Source organism: Hyperolius riggenbachi, chromosome 6 (assembly GCF_040937935.1).
Source record: "Hyperolius riggenbachi isolate aHypRig1 chromosome 6, aHypRig1.pri, whole genome shotgun sequence".
NCBI lineage: Eukaryota > Metazoa > Chordata > Amphibia > Anura > Hyperoliidae > Hyperolius > Hyperolius riggenbachi.
The window spans coordinates 364,932,208-364,947,807 of record NC_090651.1 but is presented as its reverse complement, the minus strand read 5'-3'; the positions used below and the strand labels follow the sequence as shown (position 1 = coordinate 364,947,807).

At 44.2% G+C, this 15,600-nt stretch overlaps 1 protein-coding gene across 1 annotated transcript in view; it reads right to left on the bottom strand.

Annotated features, from left to right (window-relative positions):
- Positions 1–13,268, bottom strand: part of LOC137522273 (IgGFc-binding protein-like) — a 103,099-nt gene extending 89,831 nt beyond the window's left edge. The window contains exons 1-3 of the mRNA XM_068242302.1: positions 13,258–13,268; positions 10,230–10,282; positions 3,765–4,564 (exon numbers count right to left, since the gene is read on the bottom strand). Coding sequence (XP_068098403.1) covers positions 3,765–4,564; positions 10,230–10,282; positions 13,258–13,268 — 864 coding nt within the window. The remainder of the gene's footprint in view (positions 1–3,764; positions 4,565–10,229; positions 10,283–13,257) is intronic.
- Between the last annotated feature and the right edge of the window lie 2,332 nt (positions 13,269–15,600).

The window sequence follows — 15,600 nt, the reverse complement described above, 5'->3', positions numbered from 1 at the left end:
AATAAATACAAAAATAAATAAACATTGTGGGAGTAATCAGAGCCCACCAACAGAAATCTCTGTTGGTGGGCAGAAAAGGAGGGGGGAGGTTACTTGCTTGTTGAGTTGTACGCCCCTGCAGCAAGCCCTTAAAGCTGCAGTGGCCTGAATTGTAACAAATAGCCTGGTCACTGGGGGGCGTAAGCCTGTGGTCTTGAAGTGGTTAAAGGGAACATACATTATTTAGGAGTGCATACTACTCTGCACTACCACGCGTAGCGTGCGGCAGATTTAGCGGGCGCTGGTGTCGTTAAGCTTGCACTTAACAAATCAACCTGCTCTCCTAATCTAGTTAAAGATCTCAATCTATATGTTGACCGCCTTGTCCACCTCCTGTATTGACATTTGCATGTAAAACGACCTCATCTTGTGTGCCACTGCCTGCCATGACATTAGCTTAATTATTGACTTTGAACTGATGACCACCATCTCTAATCCTATTATTCTGCCTCCACCAGCCCTCTTGCAAACCACACTTGTCTACTGGGGAGGTGTCAAAATATGTGAGGTTTCTTTTTTTTTTTATTTCTACTTTTGTCCATTTTTAGCGTGAGGCCCGTTTCATACTGTGGCATTGTGTTACCCTGTTTTACTGCCGGGTAACGCTACACTAATAAAAGTCTATGGGGCATTTCATACCTGCTGCGGTGCATTGCGATCTGCCGGAAGGGCCCGATTTAATGGGAAAGCAACAGTCCGTTGTCGGGTAACATGCGTTGAGACATGCGGCAAACCGGAAGTCATGTAAGCCTATGGTAACGCAGTTTTTTAAAACATGTTCTGCAGTTGCATTGCAGCACGCATGCACAGAAGCAGTGGCGTAGCTAAGGAGCTATGGGCCCCGCCCCCAAACACTCTATACGTAATAATTGATGTGGCGCACCAAAACCTGCCAAGGACAACCACAGTCTCAGAGTTGCAAAAAGGGGAAGGGGAACAGTGTTAAGGAATGCTACTATTAAAAATATCTATAGAAGTGATTATTACCAGCACAGGCCCAATAGAGAGGCGAGCTAATACTGTGATAGACGGTGGACCCTTTGGGGTCCCAAGGGATCCTTTGGGACCCTTTGGGGGCCCAAGGGCTCCGATGCGTTCGCTACCTCTGCACCCCCTATTGCTATGCCACCGCATGGAAGTGTATTTTTTTTTCAATCTACCCACAGCCAGCTTGTCGATAGACTAATGGGGAAGGGACATCCTGTGCAGTAGAGACACTCCTGCTGAAAGTGGATCTGAGATGAAAAACTAACTATAACAAGTAACTTTTCTATATATCTTATCTAAAGTTTAGATGGTTTACACAGTAAATCTAGCTGCAAACAGCTTCAACAGTATATGATTATTTCTTCCTGTGATACAATGAGAGTAGCCATATTCTGCTTGTGATGGGTACACACAGGCAAGCTGCTCTGCATCTCCAGCCCTCAGCCTCTGAAAACTTCACTCCCCTCTCTCCTCCTCCCTCCTCCCCTCAGCCTCTGAAATCTCTGGCTCGTAACACCTCCTCCTCCTGCCCAGACTGAGCTCCCATAAGCCCTTGCTACTAAGGCTCAGAGTGCCAAGGCACTCTGGAGAAGCTGTGGGTGAGGCTTCTTTAGTTTATAGGGAATTGGAGTATTTAAAAAACATTGTATTTGGCTTGGGAAATGTCCTATAAACTATATGAAAGGAACACAATTATGCAATGAGTAAAAGATTATCTTGGATCCACTTTAACCCCCTTTCCTGGCCTCTCAGAGCCATCTCACTGGCTCTTACCACCTCTTCTCCTCTCAGTGCTGTGTGCTCTTAGAGGAGAGTGTAGAGCTAAAACTGCAGTGAATGACCTCGGGGTCACAGTCATTATTTGTTTACACTGAATCAAAACTTCAGGAAAACAGGACACAGGAGTGGTGGGGAGCAGCTGTAAGGTACTCTCTTGATCCGGCTTGCCCCCCAGATCAGGTAATATGCTCGGGGTCACTTTCATATACCTAGCATTGCCGGCCTTTGACCTGTGCGACCAGAGCGGTCGCTCAGGGTGCCGACTTCCAAGGGGGTGCCTAATAGCTGGTTACCTATACTGAGGGCACCTACACCTGATTTCCTATACTGGGGGCACCTATAGCTGGCTACCTTTACTGAGGGCACCAACACATGGCTACCTATACTGGAGGCACCTACGCCTGGCTACCTATTAGGGGGATGGAGACCTTCAACTGACTTCCTATACTGGGGGCACCTATGCTTGGCAACCTATACACATGAGATCGGGGGGGCGTTTTTTTTGGGGGAGGGGATGCACTGCGGCTATAACGTGTGGTTCAAGTTGTCGGGGCTGTGCTATCATTGTAAATGGGGGGGGGGGGGGGCGGCTAACTGTCCCACTGATTGTTTTTATTAATATTCCAGAAAGGTTCTAGCATTCATTTTTAAGTGTATTGAGGATAATGCACTCTTTCCATCCGTTCGTGGTTATTAATAGTATTTTTCCTATTATACATATGTGATGTGTCACAGAGATCTGAGCATTTGGCGTGATGTGTTGCAATGTCAAAAAGGTAGCTAACCACTGTCCTAGGAGATATCTCAGGAGAAAAGGTGAATTGCATATGGTCTTGTGTGTGTGAGTGAGTGCGTGCGTGTGTGTGCGCAGTGAAACCTAAGGCCGGCTCTGATACCTTGAACATTTGGTGATTATTGCATAGCATGTATGGGGGCTTTGATATTAATCTTTAAGGTTGGGGCCATTGACTTCATCGCACAATCAGATTAGCCAACCTAAAAAAATTGGATCTATCCAATCAAATAGCCAACAAATCAAACAGAGAGTTATTTAACCAACAGTAGTTAATGTAATGCTAGCTACACACCATACAATTTTCTGCTAGATAGATGGTTCGATCGTTTTTCTGGTCTGGTTCTCATAAAAATGAATAGAAATTGATAAGAAAAGATAAGAAAATCGATCGGAAAATCGATTGAACAGAAAATTGTATAATGTGTACCTAGCATTAGATATATTTTACTATCAATAATGTAGGATAATGGAATTTTGCTAATATTACCAATATTCTACTATCTGTATCACCCAACACCTAACTTTCTCTATGCTTTTTTTTTTTTAGTATGTACATTTTGACGGGTGCCTTGATTTTGTGTAATGTTTTGAATGTGTTTTCCACACCCTTAGTAATAGAGCACTCTTGTATTTTTGGTGCGCAACAAATGACAATGGCATTCACTATATGCTTTAGTTAATATTTGTGAAACACCACCATAAAAGGCGTTATATAATGCATGAAAGCATTCTTACCGGTGTCAACACATACAGCAGGGTAGCTGAAAGTGGTAAGTGTTGATACTGAGATTCCAAAAGACAACAACAGGAAGGGTGAACTCGGACTGAGGGCAGTTTGGAAAACGACACTACTTAATGTCTTTATTGCGGTGGAGTAATCTGTCCCTGCCACTTTAGTCCAGGTTACATCAGAAAATGGGGCATTGTTCCATTTTAGGTTGGGGACATCAGCTGTTTTTGCAAGCAGTATTCCATAGTTTGTGAATTTTGTCATAGTTATTATGTTGTAGGAAAGACAGTAACTGCTAACTGGTGGAATTATCATAAAATAATAGCCAACTGTTTGAGACTGACTGGTTGCAGTGCCCATATAAGCCAGTTGGATTCCAGCACTGGCCTGAATAGAAATCACTTTTTGAGACTCCGTAGTCATCTGCCATACCTCGGAAGCAGCGAGAGTCTTTGAAATGCCATTTGGTGATTGATCTGTGACGACTTTAATTGTTGTGGTTTGAGATGCCACCACATAAACTGTGTTGGAGGAAGTGCTGCTGACAGGTGGAACGTAAAATTCTGTGCCCCAGCTAGAAACTGGTTTTAGCTGCTTGTAGACGTGATTACACTTTGAAGTGCTGCCTAGACACGTGTGACCACTCAGCACAGCCACGGGTTTCTGAGACATCACTCTAGTACCAGAAAGAACGTCTCTACTTTGTAATTGGACAGCTGTATAGGGGGGCAAATTCACTTTGAGACGGTCTCCAGATTTATATGTTATTCTCTCGTAGGTGACTGTACCCTTCAGAATGATGTCAACATCAGTTGACTCGCTTGCACTTATCACAGCAAATTCATGCAAACCGGGACTTGTGCTTATGTTAGGAGTTACTATGTAGTACTCGGTGCCAAGATCACTAATGGGTGACACAACGGTAGCATCGCAACTCCCCGATTCATAATTTTGGGTTATCACAAATATGTCTTTATCAGACTTGATCAGGGTCACATTGTTTGATTTTATGATTCCTGAAAATTCTCTGCGTCCCCAAAGTATAGTCTGTTGAGTAGACGGCCCGTTGGTGCTGAAGCCTGGTAATTTCTCATTATTAATTGTAATATTAACATTTGTACTGTTGTAAGCATGCATGAATATAGTTTTAGAAAGACTGTTTTCGGTGGTCTTGTCATTCTGCAAAAACACTGCAATAAAGTCTCGGCCCAATGATCCCGCCCTGCAGCATCCTAGAGTGAGAAACAAAGGAAATTCAGTACATTTAAGACTGCTAAAGAAGTAAAAAAAAAAAGAAAACGATAGATTCAGAGAGGGCTGGGCCGAGGCGAGAGAGGCTCCAGCCTCAGGGCGCAGTGTAGGGGGGGGGGGGGGGTGCACAGCTCGCTCAGCTATTATTCCCCTATTGCGGTTGAAGCAGAGAGAAATAAGAAAAAGGGAAACTGCAAGCTGGATAGCAAGAGATTAAGGTGTTGGGGAAGGGGGGATTGGGGCATTCATTGATCTAAGTCCCCACCAGAAAGACCGAGGGTTTCTTTGAGAAGCCACAATCGTTCTGAAGAAAAAAAGTTTCCCGTCCACTCTATACTTCTTGGAAACGAGAGCGTTCGCTTACAAGACTAAAAAAAAAATTGACGGTGGCCATCTTGTGGCCAAATAGTAAAACTGCATCCACATACATTTTTTTTATTAAATAAACACATATTATTACATTTAAAATTAACTGTTAATTAACCCCCAAACCAAAAATTACCCAAACAACATTTTTAATTAAAAAAAAATTACAATTAAAAAACAAAACAAAACCATTAATAGTTACCTAAGAGTCTGAACGTTTTTTTAATATGCATGTGAAGAGGGTGTTTTATTAATATTTTTTAAATTATAAGCTTGTAAATGGTAAGTGATGGTTGCAAAACTGAAAAAAATACAAATACCCCTTTGTATCCAAATAAAATATTGGCGCCATACATTGTGATAGGGACATCTTTTAAATGGTGTAATAACTGGGACAAATGGGCAAATAAAATGCATAGGTTTTAATTATGGTAGCATGTATTATTTTAAAGGTATAATGGGCGAAAACTGAGAAATAATGAATTTTAAAAAAAAATTCTTAATATTCCTGTTAAAATGCATTTAGAAACAAATAATTCTTAGCAAAATGTACCAGCCAAAGAAAGCCTAACTAGTGGCGAAAAAAACAAGATGTAGATCAACTGATTGTGATAATTAGTGTTAAAGTTATTGGCAAATCAATGGGAGGTGAAAATTGCTTGGGTGCGTGAGGTGAAAAATGACTGAGGGTTGAAATGGAAAAAGTGAATTGGATTGGCCAAGTATCTCCTTCTATGCTGCTTTTTATACTCCACAGAGCTCTCTTACTAAGAGACTGTTCATCTCTGCCCCTTCATTAGTATGCACTGCTCTCCTGGTTGGCCCTGCCTACTCTCCATGTCTGTGCCACTCTTGCTGCCCAGGTTCTTTTACTGAAGATAAGTTGCTTTCGTGCCCAGGGGTAGGAATGTTAGGCTGTGTGTGTGTGTGTGCGTGTGTGTGTGTGTGTGTGTGTATGTGGTGTGTGTGTGTGTGTGTGTGTGTGTGTGTGTGTGTGTGTGTGCGTGCGTGCGTGCGTGCGTGCGTGCGTGCGTGCGTGTGTGTGTGTGTGTGTGACTGTGTTTGTATGTGTGTGACTGTGTTTGTGTGTGTGTGTGTGTGTGTGTGTGTCAGTGAGCAGTATATGTCAGTGTGTCTCTGTGTGCAATGTGTGTGTGTGTCAGTGAGCAGTATATGTCAGTGTGTCTCTGTGTGCAATGTGTGTGTCTCTGAGTAAGGATGCTCTTTTGGATTTCGCGGAGTTGAAATTTCCGCATTTATGATCGGAAATCCATATTTTCGACTTAACCGCAACTCATTTTAGCCCAATCACAGAACTCAAAAACACTGGACCACTCAAACAATGCAGAATTTTTACTGCAAAATTTAAATTTTAGACCAATCACAAGATCAAAGATTGCCGATTTCCTGGTTTTTTTTTTTTTTCGATTTATTTGCATTCTCTGATGCAAAAAAACAAAAACAAAAAAAAGTGTAATAAAATACTCCACAATGATTGAAAATGGGAAAATCGTGAATTGAAAAAAATGGATTATTGGGAATCGGAGAACCAGCAACTGGAAAAACGCAAAATCATAAATCGGATATAAGAAAAACAGAAAATCAGAAATTGGAATTTTCGCGGAACCGGAAATAGGCATTTCTGACCATCCTTATCTCTGAGTGTGCACTCTTTAGAATGTATTAATAATAAATGTTAGTTACATTTCTGTGTGCAGGGAGTGCACAGCAATTTTGCTGGTACTTCCATCAGCTAGTTTGTACACATTTTAGCCATGCGCTTTGCAAGTAGCATTGCATGGGGTACCCCGGTAAAGTATGTGTTAGATAACTTGGGTTGCACTAAATATTCATTGTGCCTGATTCACAAAGCGGTGATAACTCAGTTATCACGCCTTAAAGACTTTAGGCATGATAACCTTTGCACCACACTGGTGAAAAGCCAGTTTAGGTGTGATAAGTTTAGGTGTGATAAGTTTAGGCATGCTAAGTTTAGATAAGTGTAGATAGCGTGCAAAGACTTTGCTAGCGCAAAACTTTTGATCAGCTGTGCACTGCGGTGCTAACGCAGTTAGTGCTTAAACTTATCATGCCTAAACTTATCACACCTAAACTTATCATGCCTAAACTTATCACACCTAAACTTATCACACCTAAACTTATCATGCCTAAACTGAGTTTAGGCGTGATAAAGGGCTTTTCACGAGGGTGCTAACTGTTAGCACCGCTTTGTGAATCAGGCCCATTGTGTGCTAACTAGCATTTTGAATAAATGTTAAAATTGTTGAGCGATCCCTGCACTGTACCTACACACACACAGTACCCACTCTTGGCCTGTACCCAGAACTCACATGGCACCCACTATTGTTTATCACCATCTCATACTCATTCAGCAGCACCCAATACTGCTTAGCAGTAGCACGCACTGAAAATACACATGCTTCTTACTGCAGCTTGACAAATGCTGTACTTTAGCACCTCAGCACCCACTGCAAGTTAGCACAAACTGGATATGTGCATCTTACCTAGTGTTGGGCGAACATCTAGATGTTCGGGTTCGGGCCGAACAGGCCGAACATGGCCGCGATGTTCGGGTGTTCGACCCGAACTCCGAACATAATGGAAGTCAATGGGGACCCGAACTTTTGTGCTTTGTAAAGCCTCCTTACATGCTACATACCCCAAATTTACAGGGTATGTGCACCTTGGGAGTGGGTACAAGAGGGAAAAAAAATTAGCAAAAAGAGCTTATAGTTTTTGAGAAAATCGATTTTAAAGTTTCAAAGGGAAAACTGTCTTTTAAATGCGGGAAATGTCTGTTTTCTTTGCACAGGTAACATGCTTTTTGTCGGCATGCAGTCATAAATGTAATACATATAAGAGGTTCCAGGAAAAGGGACCGGTAACGCTAACCCAGCAGCAGCACACGTGATGGAACAGGAGGAGGGTGGCGCAGGAGGAGAAGGCCACGCTTTGAGACACAACAACCCAGGCCTTGCATGAGGACAAGAAGCGCGCCGTGCGGATAGCAATTTGCATTGTGTCGCCATGCAGTCATAAATGTAATACAGATGAGAGGTTCAATAAACAGGGACCGGAAACGCTAACCCATCACAGATGTTCATTGTTCATGTTACTTGGTTGGGGTCCGGGAGTGTTGCGTAGTCGTTTCCAATCCAGGATTGATTCATTTTAATTTGAGTCAGACGGTCTGCATTTTCTGTGGAGAGGCGGATACGCCGCCGATCTGTGACGATGCCTCCGGCAGCACTGAAACAGCGTTCCGACATAACGCTGGCTGCCGGGCAAGCCAGCACCTCTATTGCGTACATTGCCAGTTTGTGCCAGGTGTCTAGCTTCGATACCCAATAGTTGAAGGGTGCAGATGGATTGTTCAACACAGCTACGCCATCTGACATGTAGTCCTTGACCATCTTCTCCAGGCGATCGGTGTTGGAGGTGGATCTGCACGCTTGCTGTTCTGTGTGCTGCTGCATGGGTGTCAGAAAATTTTCCCACTCCAAGGACACTACCGATACCATTCCCTTTTGGGCACTAGCTGCGGCTTGTGTTGTTTGCTGCCCTCCTGGTCGTCCTGAGTTTGCGGAAGTCAGTCTGTCGGCGTACAACTGGCTAGAGGAGGGGGAGGATGTCAATCTCCTCTCTAAAGTCTCCACAAGGGCCTGCTGGTATTCTTCCATTTTGACCTGTCTGGCTCTTTCTTCAAGCAGTTTTGGAACATTGTGTTTGTACCGTGGATCCAGAAGGGTATAAACCCAGTAATTGGTGTTGTCCAGAATGCGCACAATGCGTGGGTCGCGTTCAATGCAGTCCTAGGCCGAAGAGGTCATAGCCTAGGGTCACAAAACCTGTTTATTTGGGCAATTTCAATGGTGGCGAGTCTGACATACATAAATCGCAGCAATGGCCGTTAGCAACGTCTGAATCTCACGAAATGTCTCATGCAGGTAGAAGACATATTGTTAGACTTGGGCTCCAAAGATGGGTTCCCTACATCTCTGCAAACCAGAGTTACAGGGCTCCAAATTTGGTAAAATCCCCCTTAGGCTTTCATTGGGCCTCCTATTTACAGTTCCAAAATCTCACATCTTTTCAAAGGGCAATTACTCAGCAGTGGCAAATTTTCTAGCATTGTAGGGACACTTAGGGGGAACATGACTGGTGAGTTTCGGGCCCCTAGGCCAAAGAGGTCATAGCCTAGGGTCACAAAAACCTGTTTATTTGGGCTATTTCAATGGTAGTGATGGTGACGTACATAAATCGCAGCAATGGCCGTTAGCAAAGTCTGAATCTCACGAAATGTCTCATGCAGGTAGAAGACATATTGTCAGACTTGGATTCCAAAGATGGGGTCCCTACATCTCTGCAAACCAGAGTTACAGGGGTCCAAAATTGGTAAAATCCCCCATAGGATTTCATTGCCTCCCTATTTCACTTTCCAAAATCTCACATCTTTTCAAAGGGCAATGGCTCAGCAGTACCAAATTTTCTAGCATTGTAGGGACCCTTGGCTGAGATTTATGTACGTCACCATCACTACCATTGAAATAGCCCAAATAAACAGGTGTTTGTGACCCTAGGCTATGACCTCTTCGGCCTAGGGGCCCGAAACTCACCAGTCATGTTCCCCCTTGTACCCACTCCCAAGGTGCACATACCCTGTAAATTTGGGGTATGTAGCATATAAGGAGGCTTTACAAAGCACGAAAGTTCGGGTCCCCATTGACTTCCATTATGTTTGGAGTTCGGCCATGTTCGGCCCGAACCCGAACATCTAGATGTTCGCCCAACACTACACGTGACCCGTTCGGCCAATGACAGCGCTAGCCGAACGTTCGGGTAACGTTCGGCCATGCGCTCTTAGTTCGGCCATATGGCCGAACAGTTTGGCCGAACACCATCAGGAGTTCGGCCGAACCCGAACATCACCCGAACAGGGTGATGTTCTGCAGAACCCGAACAGTGGCGAACACTGTTCGCCCAACACTAATCTTACCACCAACTGCATCCGGGCACCCACTGCCCCTTGGCACTCACTGCATATTGGTAACCACTTCTTTTTTGCCTAAAAGGAGCTTGAGTGCTGAGCAAGAGGGATAGAGGTCCTAGTAATGTTAGGTGAGTCCGTGCCTACATCAGGCTCCACTGTGCCCACTCTAATGGCGGGCACCTATAACTGCTGATTTGAGGGTGGTGGAGCCAAAAGACCTGGCTGGATGGAGACACAAAATTTGCTTGATACACACACACTAAACTTACCAGAAAAAACAGCCACCAACACCCAAAACTGTAGAATATTGGGCATCCTTAAACTTAGAACAAAAGAAAAATACACAGTTAATACTTAAAACAAAAACAAAACAAAAAACAGATCATAAAGTAACAACTATACATTGGTAACTGATAACTATTTTTTTGAAACTATTCTTAAAGGGAAGGTCCAAGCTGTAAAAAAAAAAAAACTCCACTTACCCGGGGCTTCCTCCAGCCCCTGGCAGTCATTCTGTGCCTCGCCGCAGCTCCTCTCACTCCCGGTGTCCTGCACTGAAGAAGCTGGCCTCGCCAGGTCTGCATCCGGGTCGGCTTCATGTGCGATCCACGGCGCGGGTCACGTGGTGTAATCGGGTCTCTACTACAAATGGTGTATGCGATGACGTCACGTACACTATGTGCCCCCCGCCGTGGAGCGCACATGAAGCCGAGCGAGGTCGGCTTCTTCAGCACAGGACACCGGGAGTGAGAGGAGCTGCGGCGAGGGCACAGAACGACTGGCAGGGGCTGGAGGAAGCCCCAGGTAAGTGGAGTTTGGTTTTTTTCAACAGCTTGGATGTTTCCTTTAATGCAGAGGACTAATTGTGCAATGCTTGACAGAGATGAGAGTAGAATTGACCCACACTTCTTCCACTCCTGGACCACATATTTTTTTTTTCAACATCATCAAAAAGAGCGTATGGAATGGACAGAGCATGCACCCCTCTCCAAACTACATTCATTCAGTGCTTTGATTGGGGGTCATAGGTCCAATATAGTGTAGAGAGGTGAGGTGTCACACAGTTTATGAGGACACTTAGTACAACCCTTACTTAGTACAAGTATGACTACTTCTTAAAGGGGAACACCAGTGAAAATAATGTAATAAAAAGTGCTTCATTTTTACAATAATTATGTATAAATGATTTACTCAGTGTTTTCCCATTGTAAAAGCTTTCCTCTCCCTGATTTACATTCTGACATTTATCACGTGGTGACATTTTTACTGTTGGCAGGTGATGTCAGTGGAAGTAGCTGCTGCTTGCTTTTGGCAGTTGGAAACAGCTGTAAACAGCTATTTCCCACAATGCAATGAGGTTCACAGACAGGAAACTGCAAGGACCATGGTCCTCACAGTTTCCTGCGGGAGGGGTTTCACCACAATATCAGCCATACAGAGCCCCCTGATGATCCATTTGTGGTCTTTTTGGTGTAACGAATGTGGAATTATCTCCGTGGTCAGCGCACAAGATATGTGCTGACACTGCGGAAATCCTCCACAAGTGTTTAAGTAACAGAGCCCAGCTTTGGTGCAATGCACCTGTAGAGAGGAATTCCCACTGGCAGATGGAGCTGTGGAGTGCAGAGGAATAAACCCTCTGCATTGCCACAGATGCCAGCTGGAATTTGTACGAGGTGAAGCAATACAGGGCAAGATAGCCCCTAGAGAGAGAGAGTGACCACAGAGACAGAATGAATGCATGTCCAACAATCTAGTCGCCACTCAGTGACGGTGAACACACAACAGCGAAGACCAAGTGGGAACACAATCGCAAGAATGGCGATTGCTAATGGCGACACAAGACTGAGTAAAGACAGAGCATAGGAAGAATAAAGACAGAACCGATAACAAACTGTAATCCAACACAAAGAAGCAGACTGGACTAACTACACGCGTTCACCACACGTTAAGCGCAATAGTGACAAAGCGCGTGCACGTCACGGTCACCGCACGATAAGCGCAACAGCGACAAAGCGTACCAACCCTGACTAACCAATGAAACACGAAAACAAATAGAGAACGCAAACGCTTGCTAAACGGTTACCTCACCGAAACGACAGCAAGCATTCGTTCCAGACAAGACGGACAGGAGGAGTAACCAGTAGCAACCGCAGCTCTGGCTACACTCCTAGACAGAGTACAGAAGGAAACACCGCCTCTACCGCTAGGGCGGATGCGATCCAGACAAGACAGACAGATGGAGCAACCAGTAGCAACCGCTGCTCTGGCTTACACTCCTGAGACAGAATTTGGAGAGATCAACCGCCTCTACCACTAGGGCAAATGCGATCCAAACAGACAGAGCGATTCCCTGTCAGCCGCCGCTGGTGACAGAACAATCGCAACAGAAAGACAGAACTAGGCAATACAGATAATAACAACCTGACTATGTTATGGAGTAGAGATACAGTAGCTGGCACTGCGGACGTCTGCGTTAGGGAGGGTTTCACCTTCTAGTACTGGTGCATAGGGTGTCGCCTTTTGCTTGCTCAGATTATAGAAGCAAGTGTATAATATCACAAAACATAGAAACAGAAGAAATCTGGCACCGTTTCAAGGTTCTCTAATCCGTCAGTTTAATGTCCATTTACATGTATACAGGACCATTCCATATTGCATAATGAAGCAAAATCTGACATACCCTATGAGAGTCCTCGCTGGGGGGCAATGTGGGAACGGCAGCAGCCTACCTGACGACCGTTTCGCTCTACGAGCTTCTTCTGAGGCTCCGTGCGCGGCGATGGCTCCATTATTAGGAGATTTTATAATCACGTGCATACGCTCCGTGTTCCGGGCACGTGACGTTGCTACGCATCACTTCCTGCTCACGTAAGCCTAATGGACGCATGCCATGCGTACTTCTGAGCCGGAAGTACATGCGTTCCAGACTGGATATCTGCAATCCAAACACTTTGGACTCACATAATCCTCCACTAGATGGTGCTAGAAACATAGAGAAAGGCCCTGTATCTATCAACCCTATAAAACTACAAATTTATATACATAAAAATTCCTTTTTTATTCAACATTTTAAAAAATATTTTTCCATACTTAAAAGAATATATTAAAAGAGACCTGAAACCTGCATACATCGTATACAACATGGTTTTAAATAACTGGCTTATTTTACTAGCAGTTTCTATTGGAACATGGGGTATGCGGGTGAGTTTTACCCGGTGCTATCCTATTTTACATCTTTTTATAATTTCTACTTAATCATCCTTCTCTGGAAGTTTCTTGCACCTTTTTACTTACCTTTCCCACATTACCCTAAACCATGATGCAGTGTTTCAAAAATAAAAACAATTTTAAACTATACCTGACAAATCATTACCCCAAGTAGGTAGGAAGAAAATCACATTTTTTTCTAATTCATTACAGATCTAGAAAGCATGCCATATCGAGGTGGTCATTTAAACCTAAAAGTCCCATAGCATCACTATTAATTATCCACCTGCTTTCTTTTCTCAGCAGAAATTGTTCACTATTCCCTCTATTGAGGATGAGTGCTTGCTCCAAACCTGCAAAAGAAAGGCATGTTGGGTCCCAATTGTGTTCATTTCTACAGTGTTCAATCAGTCTACTACAACCTTTCCCTGTCCTTACTGATTTTACGTGTTCTTGGATTCGTTCTCAATAAAGATGAGAATTATGCTGATTATCTTTGCGAATGTTTGATGTATGTTTTGACCCATAACGCTTTTACTTTTGACGGGAGATGGTATTGGCAACAATCGGGCACAGCCATGGGGACGTCGGTGTCATGCACGTATGCCAATCTGTTTTTGGCATGGTGGGAGGAGAAATACGTGTATGGCACCGGTGTCCCGCATGGGAATTGTCTCAGGAGATGGTCTAGATTTGTAGATGACGTCCTGGTGTACTGGTCTGGGACTCATTCCACATGGGAGGGGTTTTTCCATTACTTGAATGATGGGAAAGAGAATATGCAGTTTACGTACGAATTCAGCATGGAAAAAGTAGTCTACCTAGATCTAGAATTATTTGTAAAAGATGGGCAACACCAAGGGTGGTGGTTAGGGTTACATGTGCAAATATAGCGGCTGCGGACACGCAGGGTATATCCGCAGCCGCCTTTGTTCCCTGTTCACAGGCCTCATCCGTTCCATCAGCGTCTAGCACGCCGGGAACGGTACTGTCTCGTACTCATAGGGTCACTGTATCAAGTGGGCGCGCACGGAGACAGGACCTTTATGCTGGTAGAAGGCACGTCAGCTGACCTGCCGGTCGGCTGAAGTCAGAGGTGACTCACGCCGCTCGGATTGGCTGATTGGTAGGGGCGCGGCTTTGAGCTTTCCTCGGCTTCTTAAGCCTTCACCGGTCATTTGCAGCTTGTCTGCTGTTGTGAATACACTCGTGTTAGCGCTCAGACCTTAGACTAGTATCCGGTGTGCTTTGATCTGGGAGGAAACCAGGGATTTCACACAAGACTAGGACTATTGTTATTATATTACTGATTACCTGTGTATGATTCTGGCTATACTTTGACCTTGCTATTGCTCATCGATTCTGTACTTCTGCCTATCTGACCTTAGTTGCTGTATCTCTGCCTGATAACTCACTATTCTTCTGCCTCACGTTTCTGTACTGTATTCGCCTCTCAGTTGCCAAACCTTGCCTGTCTGACCTCTCTACTCACCAGTGGGCCCTTGCCACTAGTGAGGTGCTCTATTGATTATAATACCCACCAGCTCCTCTGGTGAGGTTTAGTTTTAGTTATACAGCTCCTGTGACTGATAGTACCTTACCAGCTCCTCTGGTAAGGTCTAGTTAAACTACTCAGTTGCTTGTGCTGATAGTACCTTACCAGCTCCCCTGGTAAGATGTAGCAAAACTTTGTTACTTCTCCTGTGACTGATAGTACTTTACCAGCTCCACTGGTAAGGTCTATTATTTATCTACTGTTGCACCAAACACTTTACACCTGTGTTTCTCAGCCTTCTATACTTGCATTATTGGTGATACTGCAGATCACCACATAATCGGGTATAGAGTCTGTATTATTGGTGATTCTGCAGATTACACAATAATCAGATGTCTGTGGGCTACACTAATCGTTACAGAACAGCAGACCAGAAAAAAACATGGATACACTGGCTAGTCATGTGGAAGTGTTGATTACGGCTGTTGATCGACTGTCTCTCACAGTTAGCACTCAACAGACTCAGATTTACCAACTATCTGAGGCCCTCCAAAACATTTCAACACATGCTACACCAGTGTCATCCCCTCTTGTTCTGGAACCCAGACTACCTCTTCCAGAAAGGTTTTCTGGGCATAGGGCCGATTTTCAGAATTTTAAAAATCAATGCCTTTCATATTTCGAATTATGTCCTACGGCATCAGGGTCTGAAAGCCAGAGGGTCGTTTTAATAAAGACTTTATTATCAGGAGACTCGCAGTCATGGGCCTATTATCTCCCAGATAACCATGAGGCTTTGGCTTCTGTGCAGGATTTCTTTAAGGCTATGGCAGGTATATACGATGATCCCGATTTAGCAATAACGTCAGAGAGGAAGCTTAAGGCCCTCAGACAAAGTCATAACACTTATATCTTCAAAAGAAAAAAGTAATTGG